The 23532-nt window shown below is 43.2% G+C and overlaps 2 protein-coding genes across 2 annotated transcripts; both read right to left on the bottom strand.

Moving 5' to 3' along the window:
• Positions 1-3724: 3724 nt before the first annotated feature.
• Positions 3725-10928, bottom strand: cnmd (chondromodulin). The gene is made up of 7 exons (XM_086123915.1): positions 10878-10928; positions 10666-10791; positions 7536-7676; positions 7316-7429; positions 7056-7209; positions 5267-5442; positions 3725-3970 (listed from the first exon to the last, which is right to left on the bottom strand). The coding sequence occupies exons 1-7, from the start codon at positions 10926-10928 to the stop codon at positions 3725-3727; spliced, it is 1008 nt and encodes a 335-aa protein (XP_085980041.1).
• A 3033-nt stretch (positions 10929-13961) lies between these two features.
• On the bottom strand, positions 13962-17902 carry pcdh8.2 (protocadherin 8, tandem duplication 2). The gene is made up of 3 exons (XM_086122911.1): positions 15308-17902; positions 14667-14865; positions 13962-14597 (listed from the first exon to the last, which is right to left on the bottom strand). Exons 1-3 carry the CDS (start codon positions 17741-17743, stop codon positions 14284-14286), a joined length of 2949 nt encoding a protein of 982 aa, XP_085979037.1. The 5' UTR covers positions 17744-17902; the 3' UTR covers positions 13962-14283.
• Positions 17903-23532: the final 5630 nt, after the last annotated feature.

Raw genomic sequence — 23532 nt, 5'->3', positions numbered from 1 at the left:
ATTTGTATCAGTCGGATTGTGGTACCACCGTGTTATTGGGGCACTACCAAAGCGTGGCCCTAAAATTCCGATTGCCCTCGTTTGGGCACGGCATGTTTTCAGCTTCTTGAACACCTTTAGAGTGATCCCCTCACACCGCTCAAGTCCGAACGGCACTGTTGTTGTGGGCGACTTCAATCTGCAGTCCACATATAAGTCGATGATTGAAGCGAGCGGTGTGACACGCAGCGGGATGATTTAGTTTAATGACCATGGCAGTGACAGTGCTGTGATGGAAATTGGACTCCCCCTGCAAACTTACATCACTGGAGGCTACTTCGGGGGGGCTCTTTTGGCGGATGCCATGCAGAGCACGAGCCGTCAGGAGGTCCTGGATATGTCACACTTGTCACCTTCCTTTAAGTGCATGTGCAGACGTGGGAGCGGGATTAATATTATATAGCCTACGGAAGCACAGAGGACGTCTTATCGGCAGCGCAGATGTGATAAGCACCTCTACCCCCATGAAAACCCGCACAAATCTCCCGCAGAAGAGACAAGCATCTCTTTGTGTCGTTTCCTCACACTGCTGAGTTTCAATGTCCCTCTACGTGTTGGCAGATATGATGCAATTTCACATCTGTTGTAGTTTGATGTGCCTGGATCACACTGTGTGAAATCATCCTGATCGCAACACGGCTCCTCTCAATTATTTAGAGAGGTGGCATATGGCTTTGGAGATAGTAATCAGATTTCTTTTGATTTTTTTTTTTTGGGGTGTCACACCTATTCAGAATAGCCTAAAAGCTCAAACAACAGCGGTGATATAAAAGCCTGTGATCACATTATTGGGCCGCTCAGCATCCTCACCCCTCTTCTCCTTTCACCGGGTGAAGAAAAGAAAAAGGTTTAATCAAAATGTCACTTTTACAGAAATATTTTCCATCATCGCCACGACACTCAACTCACATTAGTTCACATCAATACAGATGTCAGCATGCACAAATTGCATTGCCTTCAAACACATTGGAAGCTGTGAATGGAAGCTGCGGCAGACCTCGCTGTCACTTCAATTTTATCGGAAAAGTACAGAGTGGAGCCATGGAAACAACATGCGACACACAAAAACACATCAAGGCCAGCCGATACTTTCATGACAATCTGTTGGAAATGCTCCACTCACAAAAGTGACACGATGTCACGCACATACCTACCAGTGCGCCCTTTGTACGTTAAGGCTCAATAACAATACATTCATTTGCTAATTCTGGACGCTGTTCACTATGTTAGCTTAGCGCATGCAAAAAAAAAAAAGAAAAAAAACCAAATACTGCTTTTACAATAGATACAGCATTACGAATGCTGGGGATATCGTTTCTCTCCAAAGCTACTCGTGAATGCCCAGAGACGATACCGCAAAGCTAAAATGTCAAGAAGTAAAAAGAAAGAGATCACAGCCATGCAAATGTAATTGTTCATCCATCCCTGCAACCTGTTCTTGTGTCCAGCTGTCTGCCCGTTTGCTTTACCCTTCAAAATTCCTCAACGATTCATTCTGATCACAGCCATGCAATTGGAATCGAGCGTACGAAAATAACCCCAGGCGATGAAACACCTGTATCAGAATGCTAATTACAAGTATAGATATAGTTTCATTTTACATCGTCGGCATGAATAAAAGCTGCTCCCCGCGAGCTGCAATTACTTTTTGAATGTTTCATACAAAATCTTCAATGATGACTCCTTTCGCCAGCAGATGACATCAATGGAATGTGATTGGACACTTTTGAAGTGAAAAATTGTTTTCTGGAGAGGCTTTGAATTCTGTGCAGAATACTTGCTGAAAATGTTTTGCCCCAAATACCGAGAGAACGACCGTGCTAAGGTATGCAATGGTTGCTAACGTTTGATGTTGAAATTAACAAACAAAAAATGATCCAATTTTTTTTTTAAATTGCCAACATTACATTTAACACAATACAATAACATTTAACAATTTTATTATTGCAAGATGTGAGATGTTTCTCTCTGTCTGATATTACATCATGAAAGCATTCATTATTGATTACTTGTGCACAGGCTTGCTTTTCTAATCAGTCTATTATCATCATTTGTTATATATATCCAATTGCTTTCGGCTCACTGGGGCCATATTCTCCCATGCACCGATATGAGAAAAGATGTGCACACAGGTCTGCGCTTTTCTGACTACTCAAATTCCCCCATCCTCTCAAGTCTGTCATTTATCCACCTTCTTGCCGGATCCACGCTGTGGGTGGCGCAATCCTAAAATTAGGGTGTTCCCTTCCTCATATTCTCCTATTGACTTAAGCACTTTTCCTCCTACACGCTCCACAGGCTGGAATAAGTCGAGTACACGAAAGGTGAAACATCAAATTGCACTTTTTGGATTCACCTGTGAAAAGCTATCAAATGTATCAAGAGAGATTGAACCAAAATATTTTACTGAGCTGAACAAAGAGGCTTCTGCGAGTCGGCTAATTCACCGTTTTAGTTGTGATATGTATTATTGCCCGGTTAGTGAAGAAGATCAGCGAGAGTGGACTTATTTTCACCTACAGCTGTGAGGCAACATTGAGCTTCAAACGTGGTGCCGGCAGCTGGCATTACAAGACAAGCCTTGGGAGTATTTTTTATTTTTTTTGTGAGCGCAGAGTTCCCACTATTACAAAAACTACTGCACATTTGTCGTAATGGCAGAGTGGTGAGCTGTGTTTACAACCCATTTTTTCCAAGACTAGTCCATCAAAACGGGTCTGTCTGGGTACTCCGTGGCGCAAGAAAGTTGACGGCCACTGATCTCGTGAAGGCACACTCCGTTTTTTATTGATGGACTGCGGTTCATTCTGGCTAGTTGGAGTCCATTAGTACGAGCCCTGGAATCCACCCAAAATGGCTGTTTCCAAGCAAAATGGACGACTCGCTGTTGAATCATGGGCATACGTCCTGTTACATTAGAACACCCAATTTCGTACGAAGGTGGCATGCTAGGAATTGAGTTTTGGCGGGTTCATATAAGGCAGGGGTGTCAAACTAATTTTTGTCTCGAGCCACTTCGGAGCTACGTCTTCCCTCGGTTTCAACTCGTTCTATGACAGTTGAAACCACAAACATGTTTAATCGTCTCATTGCATTATTATTTGTACACAACCAAACTGTTAGATTACTAGCTTTGAACTCAGTCAACTATAATAGTTTGTTCAATTATTATTCACATAAGGATAACAAAATTATTGCAAAATCTCATTTCTTATTGATAACACAACAATTTGCACGTTTTAGCAAGGATCATGCGAGCTGACACACGTAATTTGCTTTCATGGGCCACATAAGATAACACGGCGGGCCGGATCTGGCCCCTGGGCCTTGAGTTTGACACCGGTGATGTAAGGGAGCCCTAAAATACCAAACAGTGATGCATGCTAAAATTGGAGACTTTTTTTTTTTTTTTTAGGCGTGGTGTCACCAACATGAAAACCAGGAAGCTGTTTGTGTGAATCAAAAAATGCACCTCAACTTTTTAGGGGGCGCTACTGAGTGATCACGCTTGTGAAAATGTTTATTCTTTATTCACTAATATACAAGATTGTTTCTCAGCATTCACGTTGTTTGCATGTCCCGCTTGCAAGAAGTTCTCTGCTAGTCTAACTGAAAAAGAAAGTGTAGCTGCACACATGCACAAAGTTTAGAGACCTTTAGGGTCTTGGGTGCGTTGCGTGCGTGCCTACACGATGCCTAAGATGCGTGCCATCCACCAGCGACAGGGCATAATGACTCTGCAAGCTACCCGGCATCCTCGGTAGTTGTATGGCCAGGGCCAGTGGCCGCGTAGAGGCTCGCATATTCTCTGACAGTGTGTGTAGCCGCGTTGGCATTCGGCGCAGCAGATGCCCTGGTGGTCCAGCATGGAGTCAAAGGTCATGGCGCCTCCCTCGCCGGCACCAGCCACCGTCCCGGTGTCTTCGCCGCGCTGCAAGTTTTTCAAGCGATGTTAATTTTGATGAGCGATCTTTTTTAAAATTCATGCTCATTTGCAATTTAGATCGTCTGAAAAAGGAAAAAAAAAAGTCCAAAGCTCTCATCTGGCCAAACATGTGACTGGGGTTCTCTTAGGCAATATGAATTTTTATAAGCAATGGGAGTTTTTGCATCACTTTTATAAGTTCAACAACTTTAGGTGGCAGCGGTTGCTCGAGTGACCCGGAGTTTGGGTTGCTCACGCCTCACCATCACCCACTCAATGCTAAGTGACATACTAAACACCACACTTCGATGTATTACCACTCTAGGAAACTTTGTCCTTTGCTTTTTTTCCTGGTCTGTGCCACATTCTGTTGTTAACGGGTGTCTTCTCTCTGTTTGTGCCTCGCTCCTGACTCACTTGTCTTTTTCCGACTGGCTTATGGTCTGTCCACCTACCCGCCTACCCAATCTATCTACAGTGTCTGTAGTCTCACCATTATGTCCTGCTCACCTATCATCATCCATCCATCCGTCTGTCCATCCTACCAACCATCCTCCATCTCAATGTACGACCAAACTTTTGCCCATCTACCGATCCAAGAATCAAGCTAGTGATCTGTTTATCTGCCTACCACCCTAATCAGCTACCATCGTGTCCTTCCATCACACCATCCATCCAACCCTTCCTTCCATCAATTTATCTTTATGCCTGTGTATTTATTATCCATCATCACTCCGTCCGTCCATCCATCCAGCTCTCTGTGATTCTGTCCATCCAGCCGTCTGTCTGCCCTGCAGGCTTATCATCCAGGTGTCTATCCACACATGTTCCGTCTGTCCTGCTAATCTTTGTCTGTTTGTCTGTCCTACCAATCTGTTATCATCCATCCATGTCTCCTGTATGTTCTTCCATCTCTCATTCATCCATATAGGTTGCACCTGACTGCCCTTCCATCCTACCAGCCATCGCACGCTGCCCATTGTATCAAGGTCATCGCTCCATTCAGCCATCATTATATCCTTGTCTGTCTTGTCTTTCCACCATCCATCCATCCAGCCATCCACCCATCCATCCCGTCTCCCAAGTGTTTTGGTATCTAGGCTATTTCTTTGACAACATCCTTTGTAACGAGGCAAGACACATGCAGAGCAGTCATGTGCAAAAGTGTTGACAAAACAGCAAAGTTTCAATGGTGATGTTGCTTTCAAGGGTTGCTGCAGGGCTCCGTAAAGGCCTCTTGATGGTTCATGTAAAATTCAGCAGCTTTGAAGCCTTGCTTCGAGTACGACGTGCTCGACTCACATGATACGGATTCTCAGGGTTGAATCCCGATCCCACATCCGACTGAAGCCCCTCCTCTCCTCCATGTTCCCCCATTCTGGAGGAGTCCTCCTTTCCCGTCACCTCCACCAACTCCTCACGGGACTGCCGCTTGGCCCGCTGTGAGTCCCTCCTCCTCCTCTTCCTCCTCACCCCATCTGTCAGGGCGGCCACAAGAGGCGAGAGTATTGGGTCAGTGTTCACAAGACGCCCACCGTGTCCTCCCAAGTGCAATCCTACGTGGGCCCGAACTTCCTCAGACGTGGTGAATTATTCAATTAGCAGCGGTGATATGAAGTGGCCTTGCATATTTTATAAGTATTCTTTTTTCTATTCATGCATCAGCCTTTGTCGTTGTGTGTTCACAAGTGTTTCACCCACTTCTGTTACTGGCACATGTGTGTCGACATATAGCATAAGGCAATTGAGACCTGAGTCAACCATAGGCAGTTTTCAATGGCGAGTCATCAACCACTCAGGTAGAGCTTCATCCCCACAAAACTACAGTTCAAACGACATCAATCACGTGTGATTTTTTTTTTTTCAGCAGACAAAGGAGTAAAGATCAGCAGTACTGTGCGGATTACTATTCCTGGCTGACATTAGCTGAGGGTGAGTCAATTAGTGAGATTCACATCATATTAAAAAGTCACGTCAGTCATTGTGTACATGAATGCATAATTTATTCCACTTTGGTTCGTGTCGGTGTGTCGCTCTTGCACGGTGAGAGATACAACACTGCGATATGTTCTATTATATTGTGTTCATAGGACCCATCGCAACAGTCAGTAAAAGATTGGTCATGCCTTCGAAATTTGGGGCTGTCACTGATTGGAGAGGAGAAGCAGGGATAGTAAGTGCAAATATTTGGAGTTTGACCAAAGTTTTGCTGAAAAATATTATTATTATATATTTTTTTCTAGATCAAAGCCAGATTTAAAGATGATCGATCTTGTCATGTCGCTTATAATTCACATTGATTGTGTACAGACTATTATTGTAACATTTTCTGACTGAGACAGTTAATTGTTTTCATGGGATAGAATTTATGCTTGTAGAATTTTTAGATTTGGGTTGATGGACAATATGAAGAATGCCAATCATCAAATCAATTCATAGTGGTTGGCAAAATAACTTTTCATACGCTCCAGAGTTGAAACGCGCACAATGCGTGAGGTCAGCGTGTCACTCGAGCCATTACTGCACCTCAGCCAATCTCTTTTCAGACAGGATTAATGCGTCGCGTTTGACTGTTTCCTTTGACTTATGACATTTATGTATTCTGAAGAGAAGAGAAGGATTTGGACAAACAGCAGAAACCTATCCACAAGGTTACCCTGAAATTCGTAGACTTCTTTCCTCCATTCTTGATTTTATTTGGTAGGTTATTACTTCCCATTTTTGTTCCATTGTCAAAGAGTCTAGACTCAGTGGGTACTAACCAATGTGAAACAAGAAATTGAATTTGGATCTTCTGTCATTGCTATGCTGCACTTGAGACGGTCTGTTATTGTTTGAGCAGTCTTGAGTGGGGATACAGACCTCTGTGTGAGCTTCATGCACTACCCACCAACAAACATTCCAGATTGGAGTGTAGTCCAACCTATTAAATGCCAAAAAAACCAAAAACGATCTAATGAGGAATTTCCCCATGCAGAGTTCCGCTGGGATAAACTATGAAAGACTTTTGAAATAGACCAAAGTCAGCCAATATCAGGTCAGTTTTTCCCTCGACTGTGGAATGCTGTGAGTCATTTTTATGAAAGCAAACCTTTGGGACTAAGTGGTTGGAGCCAGTAAATAGGTAGCTCTCCGCACAGAGCCAGAATCTTGGTGCTCAAGAAAGCGATGTCCTTCAGCGGCTGCTCTGAAGAAACCCAGATGAGCAACTCTTCATCAAACCTCACTGGCATTTCTTCATCAGTCTGCCAGGACAAGCAGAAGAACTCTCTGGGAAAAGGCGGCAGGACTGAAAAGTGACTGATAAAAAGTGGGAATTGTGACATTCAAGAGAAAGCAGTCGGTATATACCGGGTCAGACATCAGTGAGTCTTTGTTGTGAGCTCCCAGGCGAGGAAGGTTGCCTTTGATTTGGGATTTTATGTAACATTTGTCTCCCCCGAAGAATCGGATTGCAGTTATTCCCTGCGCCAAATCACACAGATGCCATGTTTACACTCACGGCTCCGCGAAAGCACACAGACTGAACGTCGGCTCATCCTTTTCCCCCCGACGGCACAAAGTCACTCACACTTTGAAAGTCCCGGAACTCCACGACCTCCTCGTCTCCACTGCCCGTTTTGAACCTCTCCACGTTGTCGGCAGAATCGATTTCCACGGAGCCCTCCCTCACCTCACCGTTAATGTTCATGCTGTAATGAGCGCTGTACACCTGCGTGGATTCAAAACAGGACGTTAAACGACTCATTAGTCGAGTGGGAAGCGGTTGGAAGTGCAACGGGGTAGGGAAACAAGCACGGTGCCGCTTTTACTTTCATCGCGTTGGCTTGCATTCAAGAAGTCCTGTGTGCTTTGTGCTCAGAAGGAACCGAGCGAGGGGGCGCAGTAAGGGGTGAAACCTGCCGCTGATCTTTGCCTTACAGGTAAGCTCATTAAGATGTGAGTCAATATGGAAATATGTGGTGGGCTCACAAGCATTTGATGTGCTTTGACAAACATTTTAAAAAGCACATTTCGCATTTGCATGAAGGTGATTGACAGGCAGGCCTCATTATCTTTTTCTTCAAGAAATAACATTGCAATGAGCAAAATTCTGCTGTGTTTTACATGGTTGGACTGGTACGCGCATTACACAACGAAAACAACTACCGAGGCCGAGCTTGCGCCTTTCCAGCAGCAGCTACTGTACATTTTTACTACACTACTTATCGCCAAGGAATCCCATGTTTATGAACAAATGAAATTTGTGATTTAGCGGCACCCATCTTTCTCGGATACATTCTCAGGATTGGAGCTCTCAAAGAACGATTTTCACTGTTTGCATCGACTATGCCAAGTATTTTATCTCAGTTTCGTGAATTGTGACTGACAGAGGTTAGCTTTACATTTCGCACAGAATTTTTTTGGCTAATGGGGCTTTGCTTTCATTTATTGATGTTTCTGACATCAGGATGCGCTTCACATCATGTAGCGCTTCTCCCAGACTTATTGGTGCAACCACATGCCATATGCGGTGTCATTTTTGCAGTAGAAACAGAAAATAACGTGAAAATGCGACAGAGAAATCAATGTCTTCAAGTTCGGCAGGCTTAGCGAGTGCCAAGCTAAGATGGCCGGCGGTGTCATAACTTCTCCCGACAGCGACTAAGTGGCATTGTTAGTCCATCCATATATTTATTCATCTGTGGTCTTGTTTTGATTCAGTGAAATTGGTGTCGGTTCTTAATTTTGATTCAATCTTTCCAAAGAGTGCAACCCATAAAAAATATACGTTTTCACCACTTTTGGGCATTTTTGGCCAGATTTGGTCATCGGAAAAAAAATCATAAAAGGACCTGCACACTTCCTGGTGACCTAAGAAGCCTTTTTCTATCTCCTAATGTAATCTTACCTTAAGACTTGAGTCAATGTAGTGGTAAAGAGTGGGTTGGCAGCACTTGAAGCAAGTCAAGGATTTGGCCCCGCTAACAAAAGGACCCGCATCATGGGTCTCATCTATCTTATTCAGTGCCGAGTTTTTTTGTGGCACTGCACTTGATCGTATTTTTAGCAGAGTTGAAATGAGTCAAAACAATTCTGAGTTTGGCTTGAACATCACTCTGTCCATTCATATACATGATATATACACACACACACACACACACACACATAACGCCAGTGTCATCTCAGGTGTAAAAACGTGCAGAGCTGGTAATGCCATGACTTTTAAAATGTCCAACTACCGGTACTGTGAAGTGAGGGCAACTGTAAAACTATCAGCTCGCTGGAGTCCATCCCAGCTGATTTGAAGTGAGCGTTTATTTGATGAAGAAATCGTCCTTTTCCTGCGTTATATGGAGCTACATTCCGCTTGTTACTTCTATTTTTATGAATCGATTAATGCTCGTGCGATACGGAGGTTTCGGATTGTCAAAGATGTTCAACTTGGGTGCTGTCATCCGACGGCTTCACCAAGCTAACTGAACTATTAGTGACACATGACTCCATGTGACCAATTAAACGGAGCCAAGCAATCACATGACTGCCCACAAGGTCTCCTCATCCAAAAGTTTTTAAAATGACTAATTTTCATGAAATTTGGTCAAAACGACTGAGAAAAACGAGGCCATATAATATATGGCCCTTGAGCCTTTTATGTTGTTTTACGATTGCAAATAAAGAACATTACATCGACAATTTCTTTTGTGTGTGTGTTTGGCAGAATTTGCTTTTAATTTATGTTGTTATTGCCAATTTTCATATCACTATTTAATTCATTATATTGTCAGTTCAAGAGACACTGTTGGCTTATCTGAATTTGCATATTCCCATTTTATATTTTTGCCTAGTTCACTTTCATACTTTGATTTGCGTTAAAAAAACCCCATCAGCGGTTACTCAACACAGATTCAATATTTGATTTTATTTATTTATTTATTAATTTATGTTTTATCACTGAACGCTTACTCTAACTCTTCTTCTTACTCAAGCCATTACTTACTACTTGAGCACAAAGGATGAGCGGGTACCGCTACAAGGTATTATCGGGCCGATAAAGCCCTATATTAAGGTATCGGGTACTCAAGGAATCTGCCAATACCAGTCAATACCAAAGGCAAAAACCCCCCAAAAACCATCAGATATCAAGTCCTTCTCACCAACTCTTGCTGCTATACTGCAGCGGTTAGACACTCGAGGTATCAGTACTCTTTATTGGTGAGTACTCAAGAGTCAATACTTGTACAAGTATCAGTCTGAAAAAGTGGTATCAAACGTCTCTCTTGAGTACAATTTGACACAACGCTACTCTTGTCTGACTATTATTTGTAGTACAATAACCACCGCTACATGATGCCTTTGAGTTAATGCCAACAGTGTTTTATGTACATTAAACTCAGTATGTTTGGATATTTTCTACTGCAAGCATACTTTAAACCAGTGTTTCCCAACCTTTATTGAGCCAAGGCACATATTTTACATAAGAAAAATCTCACTGTCCAGCAAAATTCTCAAAAATGTCGATACGGGTACACAGATAACTCATGTACTGTAGCTATAATCTATTTAATCGTTTTGCCTGTCACTATACATAAATGGCAATGATAGATGTAGAAATAAATATATGGAGTCAGTAAATATATAAAGCAAGCTTTCCCTGAGGACTTCAGTTTCGGATCTTCACTTAGCTTTATCATTATTGAAGTGACATAGTGGACACTTACATTCCTCTCGTTATCCTTCCTCAGAAGGAGGGCGGTCATGGAGGCGCAGAGCATCAACACGGCACAGACGGAAAGAGCTACAGCTCCATATCTCAGCAGCCGACCGGTCCCTGAGGGAGTTTTGACCTTTGTGGGTTTCAAAAGAACCAAGTGAGACACATCAGTCAGAACCTTCCATTTGTAATACTCATGAAGGCTACAGTGCGTCTTACCCGATGTGCGAAAGGCCCAAAACTTTGTTGAGTTTTTTGGTGTCCTTCCATTGTCACCCTGCTACTCGTCCGCCCTGAAAACTCTGCTGCTTCTCTTTGGAGACTCGCGCTGTGCTCCACAGTTCTTTTTGACACGTCAGTGTGAATGACGTGCAGAGGAATTCTTAACTTCTTGATGTTACCGGTGGGTTTGTCGTGTAGTAGTGTCAAACTAAAACCACTTTTTTTGGTGGGGGGAGAAAAAAAGAAAAAGAGGTCTGAACTGAGTGATAAGTGTCATCACTGTGGAGGTGGGAAGCTTGTTTCAGTTTGTGTGCTCCAGTGTGATTAATGCTGCCTTTATCCTCTTAATAGTTTAATGAGCTCTGTGATCCGCAGCACTGCGTCGTAGACTCACCACGCACAATCAAACACAAGCACAGGGCTTAATTCATTAAGGTGGCACTTCGAAAGCCAGCTCGGCGGTCGGGGCCAGTCACATGATCTCACCCATGCTTCAAATGGAAAAAAAAATAACAGGGAAAAAAACCAAACAGGGTAAGGGAGTCAAATATGCAGTGCTGTTGTTGCTTGGAAACAGATTGAACCTCATTTTCTGGATAATTGTTATGCTGGAAGGCAATCAGAAAGGTGATGGAGTTATTTGACCTTTGCAAAAAAAAAATCTGCAATTGTGATGCGCATTTGATCAACAAGGCAGTATTTGCATGCAAATTGAAGGCGGCACACAGAATGACTATGACACTGTCTTATGCATGTTATCAGTTTTGCACAAGACACATTTATGAGGTTATTTAGCTTATTTTCACAATCATTTTATGGGATTTCCAGTGCAAAAAGTAATGAACTGTAATAGTCGGGAAATGGGCATTTTGAAAATGAATAATTACAGCAATAACACATTATGGCATTTGTCATTATTCATCAGATGGGAATTAAGCCGAATATAAACCAAAAATGTGTTCATTACAACAATTTAATTTCATTCAAGTTTTGTCTTTTTAAAACATTTTTTTATATGCATTAAGATTTGGCAAAGAGCATTGCAGTCAATTATATTTTTGGGTGTAATTTTCATTTGATGGTAAGTAAATTAGATGGACCATCTTCTTTCTAAAATTTCTGTGAATTGATCACCGTTTTTGCCAATTCATACATCCAGAAACAGCTTTTCTTGTCATATGTTTCAGAGTTTGCCCATGAAGCATGAATCTCATAGATATGTTTTATGTGTTTGAAGTAAGAAGTGGTTAACCCTGTCAATACATGTGAGAGAGAAATCCATTTTTTTTTTTTTGCTTTAACACTGACACACCCATACACGATCATCTTGGCTAAGTATAATCATGATTATGTGTTTTTATTCCGTCATCAGCTCTCTTCTGTGTGTTCTGCATCCAGCCCTGCTCTCTGTAGCTACTTTGTATTTTCATAGATAGACTTTTATTTTTCAACTTCAGTGTCACGTCATTTTCTGAGTCCTAATTCTGCTCTTCATGTGACAGGCAAAAATATGAGACGCATAATGCGTGGGTCCTTTTGTTCGAGGGGCCACATCCTTGACTTGCTTCAAGTGCTGCCAACCCACTCTTTACCACAACACTCACTCAAGTCTTAAGGTAAGATTACTAAAATGGTTCAATGATTTGTTGTTTACGATGATACTAATGCAGCGTGTTATACCGGAGACAAATTCCTTGTGTGTTCTACATACTTGGCCAATAAAGATGATTCTGATTCTGTACATAGTTATTTACACACTTCTCATGATTATTTGGTAGTATACAGAAAGTCAACAGTGACTTCATTGGTGGGTTTGGCACTTTGTTTTGTCAATTCCATCGACGTTTTGGCACAGGATGTCAGCCATGTTTGAGGAATTTTAATGAGATTTCGATGAGTCTATTCTCAAGATTAGTTTTTGTACAGAAAATGTGACCATTGGAAAATTCACACATTTTTTAAGGGTTTGGCAGTTTCTTTTGTCAAGGAATATTTCAACTTATTTAAATTCACGGCCATCTTGAGTCATTTTTATTTATTTATTTTTTAAAATAATGTCATCTTTACAATGCCATGTTTGAGGAGCAAGTTTTAAAGAGGATTTAGTAGGATCTTATACAGAAACTAACCTACTATAACACGGGTGTCAAACTCAAGGCCCAGGGGCCAGATCTGGCCCACCACATCATTTTATGTGGCCCGTGAAAGCAAATTAAACATCAAACACGACCATGATGCTTGCTAAAATCTCGACCAAATTTTAAAATTATCATATTTAATAAATTAGAGACATTGTAAGTATTTTTTGTGACCAAACCCCTCATTACAGTAACTTAAACAATAGTTGAATAAACCGTGATTATTGACTTTTTTATATGGTTTCAGTCATAACGACCCTCCCAGGGAAATGGCGACTAAAATGTGCCCCACGACAAAAATGAGTTTGACACCCTTGCACTATAATGACCGCGATACTGTCATGCACGGAGGTTTGGGGTTTCTTATGTCATTCATGAAAATAAGTGAATAATGTTAATTCAAATGAATAATAATAACAATAATAATAATAATTCCATAATGAATGTTGTGAGTGTCGCCTGCCCATTTCTTCAGATGAGAATTCAGATTTTTTTTTTTTTTTTTTTAGACGGATTTGTGAATTTTGTTTCCTTTTTGGAAGCACAGTGCCAATTATCAGTTAAAGACCAGTGAGGGCATTTTATATGGAAATGTTACAAATTTGTACAAGTTTGTGCTGGCATCGGTTCCCGTTCAGTGACGATGTGGGTGTGTATGGTTGTTCATCTCTGTGAGTGTCCTGGGACTGGCTGGTGACCAGTTCAGTGTGTAGTCCGCCTTTCGACCGCAGTCTGCTGGGATCGACTCCAGCACCCCCAGCGAGCCTGTACAGGATAATTCGTGCACATTTAAATGCCATTAATTTTATTGCAGTGGGGGCGGCCATATTCGTGGAATGTTTTTGGGCCATTTCGAAAAAAATGAATGGATTTAAAAAAAAAAATTATTCATCATCTGATTGTGTCAATATCCCAGAAGACCGTATTGACAGTAGGACAAACATTCATTTTTCACTTTTTATTTGTGCAACAACGTGACCAAGAAAAAAAAGTACCACTAACATTGTTCATATTGATTGTTTTTCACAGCAGAAAGAGCCCCTTGATGCCCCATGTCCCTTTTAAATAACACATGCTCTTGAAAAGTCATAATAAAAGTCATCATAATTTACACTGAAGCCTTATGAAAAATATATTATTAATGTACAAAATTTTTGCATATTACACATGATCTTACACATAAAACAGGCCCACAGACAAATGACATACAACCAATCACAACACACTGTCAAGTCACTTAAGAGCTACTGTACAATGAAATGTTTTTAAGAGTTTGTGTACTCTGGAATGGAGATCTCATCAGTTTCCTGTATTCTGGCCGGTGTGGGCGGGCCAACGAGAATATAATCAAACTCCTGGTGTTGGACTTTTTCGTACACGCTTTGCAGGCCATTGCCTTTGGGCACATGCGACGGATAGTAGTGTTCCCTCCTGCTGTCCCGGGGAAGCGAAGCTGTCTTGGAGAAGGTTGAGAGGTTGGACCCGGAGGCGATGCTTGTGTTGGGCCTGGTGGCTGACGGGCTCCAGCATCTGTCCGAGTGGCCCAGCACTTTGCACTCGCTCGTGCACGCCCACAGAGCTGCCGGGAGAACGTCATTTATTGTTTGACCTTGATGCGAGATTATTGCCACAATGCCATGATGCTCACCGTTTGTGGGCGGCGAATCTTTTTTGTGCACGTCCCCACTTATGTCGGAATCGCTGTCGTTAAAGTCGCTGTCCCCTTTGCCGCTGTCCTTGCCGCTGATGTGAGGGTCTCTGGCTGAGATTGTTGTGAACGAATTACCCTTCCATATTGTAATTGGTCTGACGGCTTCCTTCCCGTAGCCGGGTAGAGTTGAGTAGCCCTGAAAGTTACAAGAGAGAAGAAATGAGCCCAGATGAATAGCAAGAAACATTTTCATTCCATCCAAAATCCAATGATTTAGCCAGTGTTAACCTCTTCAAGGTAACTGGTGAGCTGGAGTGTACCTCAGCTGGGTAGACCCTGGACTGGTCCCCAGCCAATCACAATCCCATATAGAGACACATTTAAATTCACGGAAATCAGGTTAGTGAACCACGACCAGTCAGTGATCCCGTGCATGCATTTCCTACACATCTTATGCTGTTCAGAGTCAAGGGGAAAACTGCGCCCGGACGAAAGGCGGCCTACACGCTTGACTGCTCACCAGTCAGTCATATACCGTCGAGACAGACACGTTCACATTCAAACCGTCACTGAATGGTAACGCCGCTTACATCGAAGTTAGGCGAATGTACCACTACACTATCCCATGACTGACTTACCTTTAATTTGCCTTCCATGACCCTGTTGTTGGGCTCAAAGCCGCCTGCCGCCTGGTGCCTGTCCTCGCACGTCATCTCAGCAACATTGCTGGTGGCCATGGGCGGCTGCTCGGGGTATGGGTGCGGCTCGAAGGCTTTGCCCATGTGACCGGTGATCAGCGTGTCCACGCGAGCGCTTTCCACGCTCTCGGCCTTTTTGGGTGCCTCCTCTCTGTCATCGTAACCCTCTCTCGTCTCCTTCCTGCGACGGCTGCAAATGGTTGTGATGAGAATGATAGCCAGCAGGAGGAGGGAGCAGCTCCCTGCCAGGACGATGATAACGGCGACGGACGTGTCCCACTCAAACAGATAGTCGCCGCCGTCCTGAGCGGATGAGGGCACACTGGGGACGGTGCCTTCTATGAAATTGAAGTGTATGATTGCAGTGGAGGTCAGTGAAGGGGAGCCATTGTCGCTGACCGACACCACCACTTTGGCATTGTCCATGAGGTCATACGTCAGCTGTCGGCTCACGTGCACCTTCCCAGTGTCTTTGTCTACCGAGAAGCCCAGGAGCCCCCCCTCTGTGATCTTGTAGGACAACTGTGCGTTCAGGCCCTCGTCTGCATCTGTGGCCTTTATGCGTGTGACCAGGTAACCCGCAGGGGCGTCTTTAGGCAGGAAGACATCCGCAGAGCCTTTGTAAAGAGGCGGTTCGATGATCGAAGGCTCGTTGTCGTTCTGATCGACTATTTTTAACCGGATGACAGCCGTGCTCTGCAGCTGCGGAGAGCCGCCGTCGCTGGCTTGGACGTGCACATCCAACTGCCTCATGACTTCATAGTTGAAACTACGTAGGGCGTAGATGGAACCCGACACTGAATTGAGTGAGACGAAGGTGTTCACGGGAGACCCCATAATGAGACTGTCCACAAGTCTATAGGTGATTTTACCATTGTGGGCCAAATCGGCGTCCGTAGCCTCCACGGTGGCCAGGTAGGCGCCCGGGGCGTTGTTTTCCGCTACCGAAACCTCGTACACGGGCTTGGTGAAGTGCGGGGCATTGTCGTTCTCGTCGCTGATTCGGATAGTGTACTGGGTGATCTTTCTGAGAGGGGGTGACCCAAAGTCCTCGGCCATGACTGTGAGATTGTACTCACTGATTCTCTCGCGGTCTAAGGGGGCCGCCGTCACTATCATGTAACTGTCCTCGTAGGCTTGCCGTAGTTTGAAGTGTTCGTGGCCGTAGAGGGTGCAGTGGACCTGGCTGTTGACCCCGGAGTCCCGGTCCGAGGTGGTGACCAGGGCCACCAAACTGTCCTTTTCCGCTGCCTCACTAATGTGCGCCGTGCCTGTGGTGATGGAGGTCATGGGGGTGATGCTGATGCCCGGCGCGTTGTCGTTGACGTCGCTGACGTGGATGACAATTTTGCACACCGAGGGGGTCGGGTTGGGGCCCAAGTCGGTGGCCTGCACGTCCAGCTCATACGTACGCTTGTTCTCAAAGTCCACCGGGCTCCTCAGAGTCAAGCGGCCCAATTTGGTATCCACGTGGAAAAGATCCCGGATCTGCTGCGAAACCTGTTTTCCGAAACCGTAGATGACTTCGCCGTTTGGACCCTCGTCAGCATCCACGGCGTTCAGGTCCAGTATCACGCTGCCGACCGGTGCATCTTCTGGCAAACTCACAGAGAAACTATTCTGATCAAAAACAGGACTGTTGTCATTAAAGTCCATCACTCGCACCGTTATCTTGGTCGAGGCGGACCTGGCCGGGTTGCCGCCGTCTGTGGCCATCAGATCCAAAGAGAGCGACACCTGGGTCTCCCTGTCGAGCTCTTTCATTAGAACCAATTCTGCATATTTTATGCCGTCCGCTCTCTGGAGCACATCGATGGTGAAGTGACTGTTGACAGAAATCTGATAGCTTTGGATGTAGTTGGAGCCCACGTCGGCGTCCACCGCCGGGTCCAGAGGAATATGAGAGCCCACGGCCGCGTTCTCGGAGATCTCCACCACAGACTCGGCGCTGGCAAACTCTGGGGAGTTGTCGTTAATGTCTTTTACCGCCACCTCGACGTGGATCAATCGGTAGCGCTCTTTGGAGAAATTCACCACGTCAAAAGTGACGAGACACTGTGGAGTGTGTCGGCACATTCTCTCGCGGTCCATCCGCTCGCCGACGCTCAGCTGGCCGTCGCTCTCCCTCACCCGGATGAACGAGTCATTAAACTGCCTCATCATCCGAAAATTGGTCCTGGAGGAGTGGGGCAGGCTCAAGGACATGTCCTTGGCCAGGTTTCCGATAACGGTGCCAGTCGCCTCCTCCTCATTGCACTGGTAGCGGATCGTATTCCCCTCGGTCCGAGCCAGAGAGGCGCATAGAAACGGATGAAAGGAGAGCACAAATATCCACCAGTGGTAATAAGTAATAAACAGCATATTGATAGTATCCATCGGCACGGCAGAGACAGAAATCGGTCCAAACTGGAGCGAACCCGCCGGCGTACTGACACTGAGAGCTCCGAGCGGACTGCGGGGAGAAAGTTACTTTGCGCCTTTTACGCACACGCAGCCAGCCAGTCACGGACACGCTTGTCGACGCGTCTCCGACACCTCCGAATCCTGCACTGGCGAGGTTTGGAGCGCTCGTCGTGCTAATAAGACCAAGTGTGGCCAATCCGCGTCTTTAGAATTATATATTTATATCGAAGAAACGCATACATGCGAGCCTGTTGTTGGGGCGCAAGGAGGCAATTTGAATACGAGCACAACCGTCGTGCGCCGCTTTGTGATAGTTTCGAGCGCCGTTTATCGCCTTGCTGCAGCTTTTATTAACTGGAGCAAAACACATTATTTCTCTCTTTTGCTGTGCACTTATTGTCTTTAGCACCGTGTGTGTGTGTGTGTGTGTGCGTGTGTGTGTGCGTGCGTGCGTGCGCGTGTTAGCGCGCACGCCAATTACACGTCTCTCTGAAATTAAAACATTTGCATATTTGACCAAAATGACAAAAGAAATTAGTGGGGAGCTATCATGGTGGTTAATATTTTGCAAGCATGTCATATCAACCACCGCAGATTTAAAACAAAAAACGAAGAAAGGGGGAAAAAAAGAAGGACAGATATATTTTATTGACGCGACAGTCACTCACAACGCACACATCAACAGAGAAATTCAATAGTGTGTGAGAAACCTCATAAAACCAATTTCTTTATCTTCTCTATCTTCATGATTGTACATTTTACAATACAGTACTATTTTTCTTCATTATAAAATATGTAATAAATAAATTTGTTACATATGGTTTGTGGCTGGAAAGGATAAATGGCATAACAATTAATTTCAGTCGGGAAAATCATAATTGAAAAGGTTTGTTATTTTGGCATAATGGTATAATTGCAAAAAAACAACAACAAATGAACAAACTTCATAACTTCTATTGTTTTAGTGTTCTGTTTTACTGAGTAGTTTGCTGAGCGAGTGTCTGACTTCTGACCTTAATTTTATGTACCACTTGGAGCAGCAGAGTCCACTGACCCCCAAGTTGCCATGGAAACAGCATAGTGGGCAGGAGTGAAGTTTGTGACGTAACCATTCGAATGACGAGAGCTCTAGAAAATCATATTTGGGATTTTTTGGGGTTTTTTTCAGATTCATCAAAATGAGATTGTGGGCAACACATGCTGCAACCAAGTGGAGACTGTGGAGTGTAATACTGCAGCATCATTAGTCAAAGCAAAGCCACACAGTAAGCATTCATGACTGTGTTTATATTTCTGTCATTACAAGCCATCAAACAGGTGTTTATCGCACCCAAATTAATGTAGCACTATCGGAAAAACATCCATGCAAGTACTATTTCTAATATATGGTTTAAAAATGAGTCGAGTCCTGTCAGGCTGAATAAGTATCGGGCAATGGAAGGTAGAAGCTATCCATGCCGATTGCTGATTTTGGGCAAGTAGTGGGGAACATCTTGGATTGAAGCGCCAATACATGTTTTTAAAATGTGGGAATATGGTGCGCTCCCCCTTAAACACATGAAGAACATGTGAACTAATGCAGAGAAATGTCCAGACTGAGATTCAAACCCAGCGTCTTTTTGTTGTGAGGCATCAGTGCCAAACACACAGTCCCCGTGACTAGCCCTTGCACAGTGAAAGCTTCCCAGGCCTTCTTATGGTGGGGTGACTTCTACAGCTACGTATTCTTAAAGAAAGAAAATATGTGCATTTGATTAAAAGGTCAGGCAGGAAAAGTCAAAAGCCAGACAAAAGTTGTTCCTTTTTTTTTTTTTTTTTTTTTTTTTTTTTTTTGAAGTGCGCTTTGAAAAACGTCCTTGGACTAGTTCGTGACAAAACGCCAGGCAAAAACCACTTCTGAGGGAGAACATGAACTAAAGAGGGCAAAAAATGGTGAGAATGCAGTTAAAAGTGAAATGACCATCATTTTTATTTTTTACTCTGTTCTTTGTTTTTTACATTGTGCACAACTCTCATTTAATGTGCAATCATCTAATTGTAACATGTATTGATGACGTTTTTTAATGCAGTTTTATGCTTAGAAAACAGTTATGTCTGAATTTTCGGGGGCCTTGGAACGGATTAGGGCATTTACATGGAAAATGCGTCTCTACTTACAAAATTTTCTTGTGAAGAAATTTCTTCCAGAAACAATTAATTTTGTAAGTAGAGGTACCACTGTATTTGCATATACATTTCAAGTGGCACATATCTCTGATGGCTGTGTTTACACTTGAATTTGACATTGACCCACACACTCAAATTCCCGAATTGCGCCGAGGTTCAGTCAGGTCCATAAATGTCTTCTAAAAAACACCACCATAGATTTGAAATGGAACAAGCAAGACGGGCTTTAACGGCAGGCTTGAAGTTTTCATTTTAGGGCATTACATTCAAATCAGGTGAATGCTGTCGGAAGATGTGCCTTCAGAGACAAAAAAAAGTAATGGAACAAATTAATAATCATAAAGCAACTTGGTAACAAAAGCCGGTGTCTCCATTGGCCCAGCAGTATATGGATCGGGGTGTCCAGTCGCACAGAGCTGCCATCGCAAAAGGGCAAATTTCAGCAATTCAAGAAATAGGGTATGGCAAGTGTAATACAATTCTTGATCCTTGGGGTCTGTTACAGTCCTTTTTTTAGAACACAGAAATGCACGTCTCGTGACAACGAAACATCATTCACACATCGTTCCCACATTGGATGTGATAGTCTTCCATGCGCATGCACTTATGCCTTATTAACCGCTGAATCCAAACCCAATAATTAGCAGTGCAGGTACAATGCTGCAGCGTCAGTGGGTAAGCAGTTGACCAAAACGGCATGTTGGAAATGGCAAAATAAATAAATTGGGTGGGGAAGATTTGCTCACTACCTGCTAAACTGTCCGGTTGTTACCCTGCCAATAATTCATTGAAGTTCCCCAACATCATTTCTTGACAGGGTGTTTTACCTTTTTTTAAATTCCCAATTGTGCTAATGCTTGAAGCTGATTTTTTTAGGTTAGCTTTTTACTTAAATACGTGTTCATAAATAGGACACACAAGCTCAGGTCATGTTTTTAAGTGTACACCATCATGTCTGGGAAATGCACAGATATTCTGTCAAATATTTTTCACTCTACCCTTTTCATCATTTTGTACTTATGTCAGAGACATGAGCTGAAAGGAATGACAAACAATAAGCATTTTTTTTTTTTACCCCGTCAGCCTCAGCTTATTTGCCGCCCATCTTTATTCACACATCTTTATTTTCGCCACGTCAAAATCTTCGTCTGCTATACATCTTAATGAAAAGATGTTGAGGATGACAGATTGTATCCATTTGGCTGCGAGTGATCCGCCATCAGTCACGGCGCGTGCACACTCACCACGTAAGACAAAGACTTTGACAATAATGAAGTGAAACATCGGGAAAAGCCCAGAGAGGCACAGTGAAGTGGAAGAGGATGCAGCTGACAGCCTTGTGTAGGAGCCGCGTTAGGCTCGCAAGCTTCATGTTCCTCAAAGAAAATATCACACTGGGAATAAAAATGTTTGTGAAAAGCATTTCACAGCAGCGCAGTACTACGCAGAATGTCATTATCACCAGCCTGTACTACAGAGGTTTGGGATGTACTGTATATGTTATTTTTAAAAGGGTTCTCAAGTGTCATTCTTCGATCGTATATTAGTTGAGACTGAATCGACAGCGCCTCTGCTGGCTGCAACCAAGTAATGCACTCTATTTTGGCATATAATCAACAATCAACTCCACACAACCAGCAGAATTATGAAAAGCTAAAAGTTTTTGCTTGACTATATGAGGAATTCACCAGCGCAGATCGAGATTTGTCATACTGTCATACAAGCGTGAAATTAAGTCAAATGCAGTCAAGATCAGTACGTTCACACAAATAAACAGTCTTAACCTTCATGACTCATTACAACGTGAAGGTAATGTTGGAGTCGTTCTATAACCATTACTGATTCCTGTCACACAAATGCTTTGAGTGTTGATGTTACTTTTCTTCTCCTCCCGTGTTGTTCAAAACCACCTCTCGTTGACATTTAGGCCGTCTTTCTGGATAAAAAAAAAAAAACTAAGAAAAGTGATATTAGGTGGGAAATTCTTTTTATGTCACTATACCGCACAGGGAAGCGACCAAGAAGTATCTTCTTTGATCATTTCTCGCAGGAAACAGGAGATAAAGTACTGTACAGAGCAGGCACACAAGGTCTTCTGACACTTGAACACCCACTTTGCTTATAACAGTCGCTGACAGTTTGAAGATAACTTGAGGGAATAACCTTTAGCAATGAACCACATGCCTCTTCGAAAGACAAAAACCTGATCTGATCATGTGCCACTGGTTCAATTTCAGATTGGTGTGACATGTCAGAGGTTTCAAGGTACGGGTGAAGCTACTTTCTGTGCGCCTTTAAAATGAGTTCTGAGTCCGATCCTGAGTAGAAGTTAATTTGTCCATAGGGAAGCTTCACATTAAATTTAATCAAAATGTGATAAAAGTTATAATGGAAATTAAAGAACAGTGCGCACACATGCTCAGGCAAAAACACGAGCTCCTCAGTTGTTGGAGGTAATTTTGTGAAGCTGAACATTGGGCAAACATTAAGAGGTGATGATATTGCCATGTTTTATATTGAGTGCATTTGCTCTACAGCACTGAGGACACATGTTGTACAAACATATTATTCTCACCCTGAACCCACACTCCTTCCACATCACATGAGTTTATATCCAAATGAACTAGTGGATGTTTGATACAACGAGACAGCTCCAAGGGCTGACTGAAGCCACAGTATGTTAAAAGCTGGCAACTGATTGTATTTTGAGAACTGGCTACCTATTGAAAAAATACAAAACTCTCATTTTGTTTTGTTTCCTTTTGCTTCACTATCACAGATGTCCTTCAAGGTGAGCTGTCCTTGCATCATGCTCTTGAAAACACAATGAAGACGCTGGCCCACAGCATCTACAGGTAGTTCCTCTGCAAGTTAAGAGAAAATACAAATGCACACCAGGAAAGAGCATTGCGTTTTTGAAAAGTGATTCGATTGATGAAATCACTTTTAAAGCACATAAAATACGTTACAGGTACTTTTCCACACTATAAGGTGCTTCGGAGTGTCAGGCGCACCTTCAATGAGTGCCCTATTTTAAAACTTTTATCATATATAGGGCGCACGGCTCTATAAAGTAAATAGAATAGACGCTACAATAGTGGCTGTGGTTGCATTATGCATCCACAAGATGGAGCTACGCTCAAGGGAATACAATAGAGTACAATACAGCTTTATTTATATAGAGCTTTCACAACCGCTGCAACTGTAACAACGCTCTTCACAGAACATTTAAAATACTACGTCCAACAAATCTGAATATTGATCCATATATAAAGCGCATCAGATTATAAGGCGCACTGTCGGCTTTTGAGAAAATTGAATGTTTTTAGGTGCACCTAATAGTGCGGAAAATACGGTACTTCTTTCATTCCCATTCCTGTGTTAGTTTCTTTTGCTATATTGGCGGAGCAAACCTGATTTTTGCCAAGATTGACCTATGAAAAGCAGCATGGTGCTCGCTATGCGTACAGTCAATGCTTTGCTTCAAATAGCTAGCAGGACCTTGCCCCCCATGAGAGCAATATCCATGAAACAAATACATTTCTTTATAAACAAAAAAACACTTTTTTTGTTGTTTGCTATTAAGCGTCCTCCAT

Source organism: Hippocampus guttulatus, chromosome 11 (genome assembly GCF_054856545.1).
Source record: "Hippocampus guttulatus isolate MCC_2025c chromosome 11, RoL_Hgut_1.0, whole genome shotgun sequence".
Lineage (NCBI taxonomy): Eukaryota > Metazoa > Chordata > Actinopteri > Syngnathiformes > Syngnathidae > Hippocampus > Hippocampus guttulatus.
Note: the sequence above shows the minus strand (reverse complement) of the source record. Positions and strands in the feature narration are given on the sequence as shown.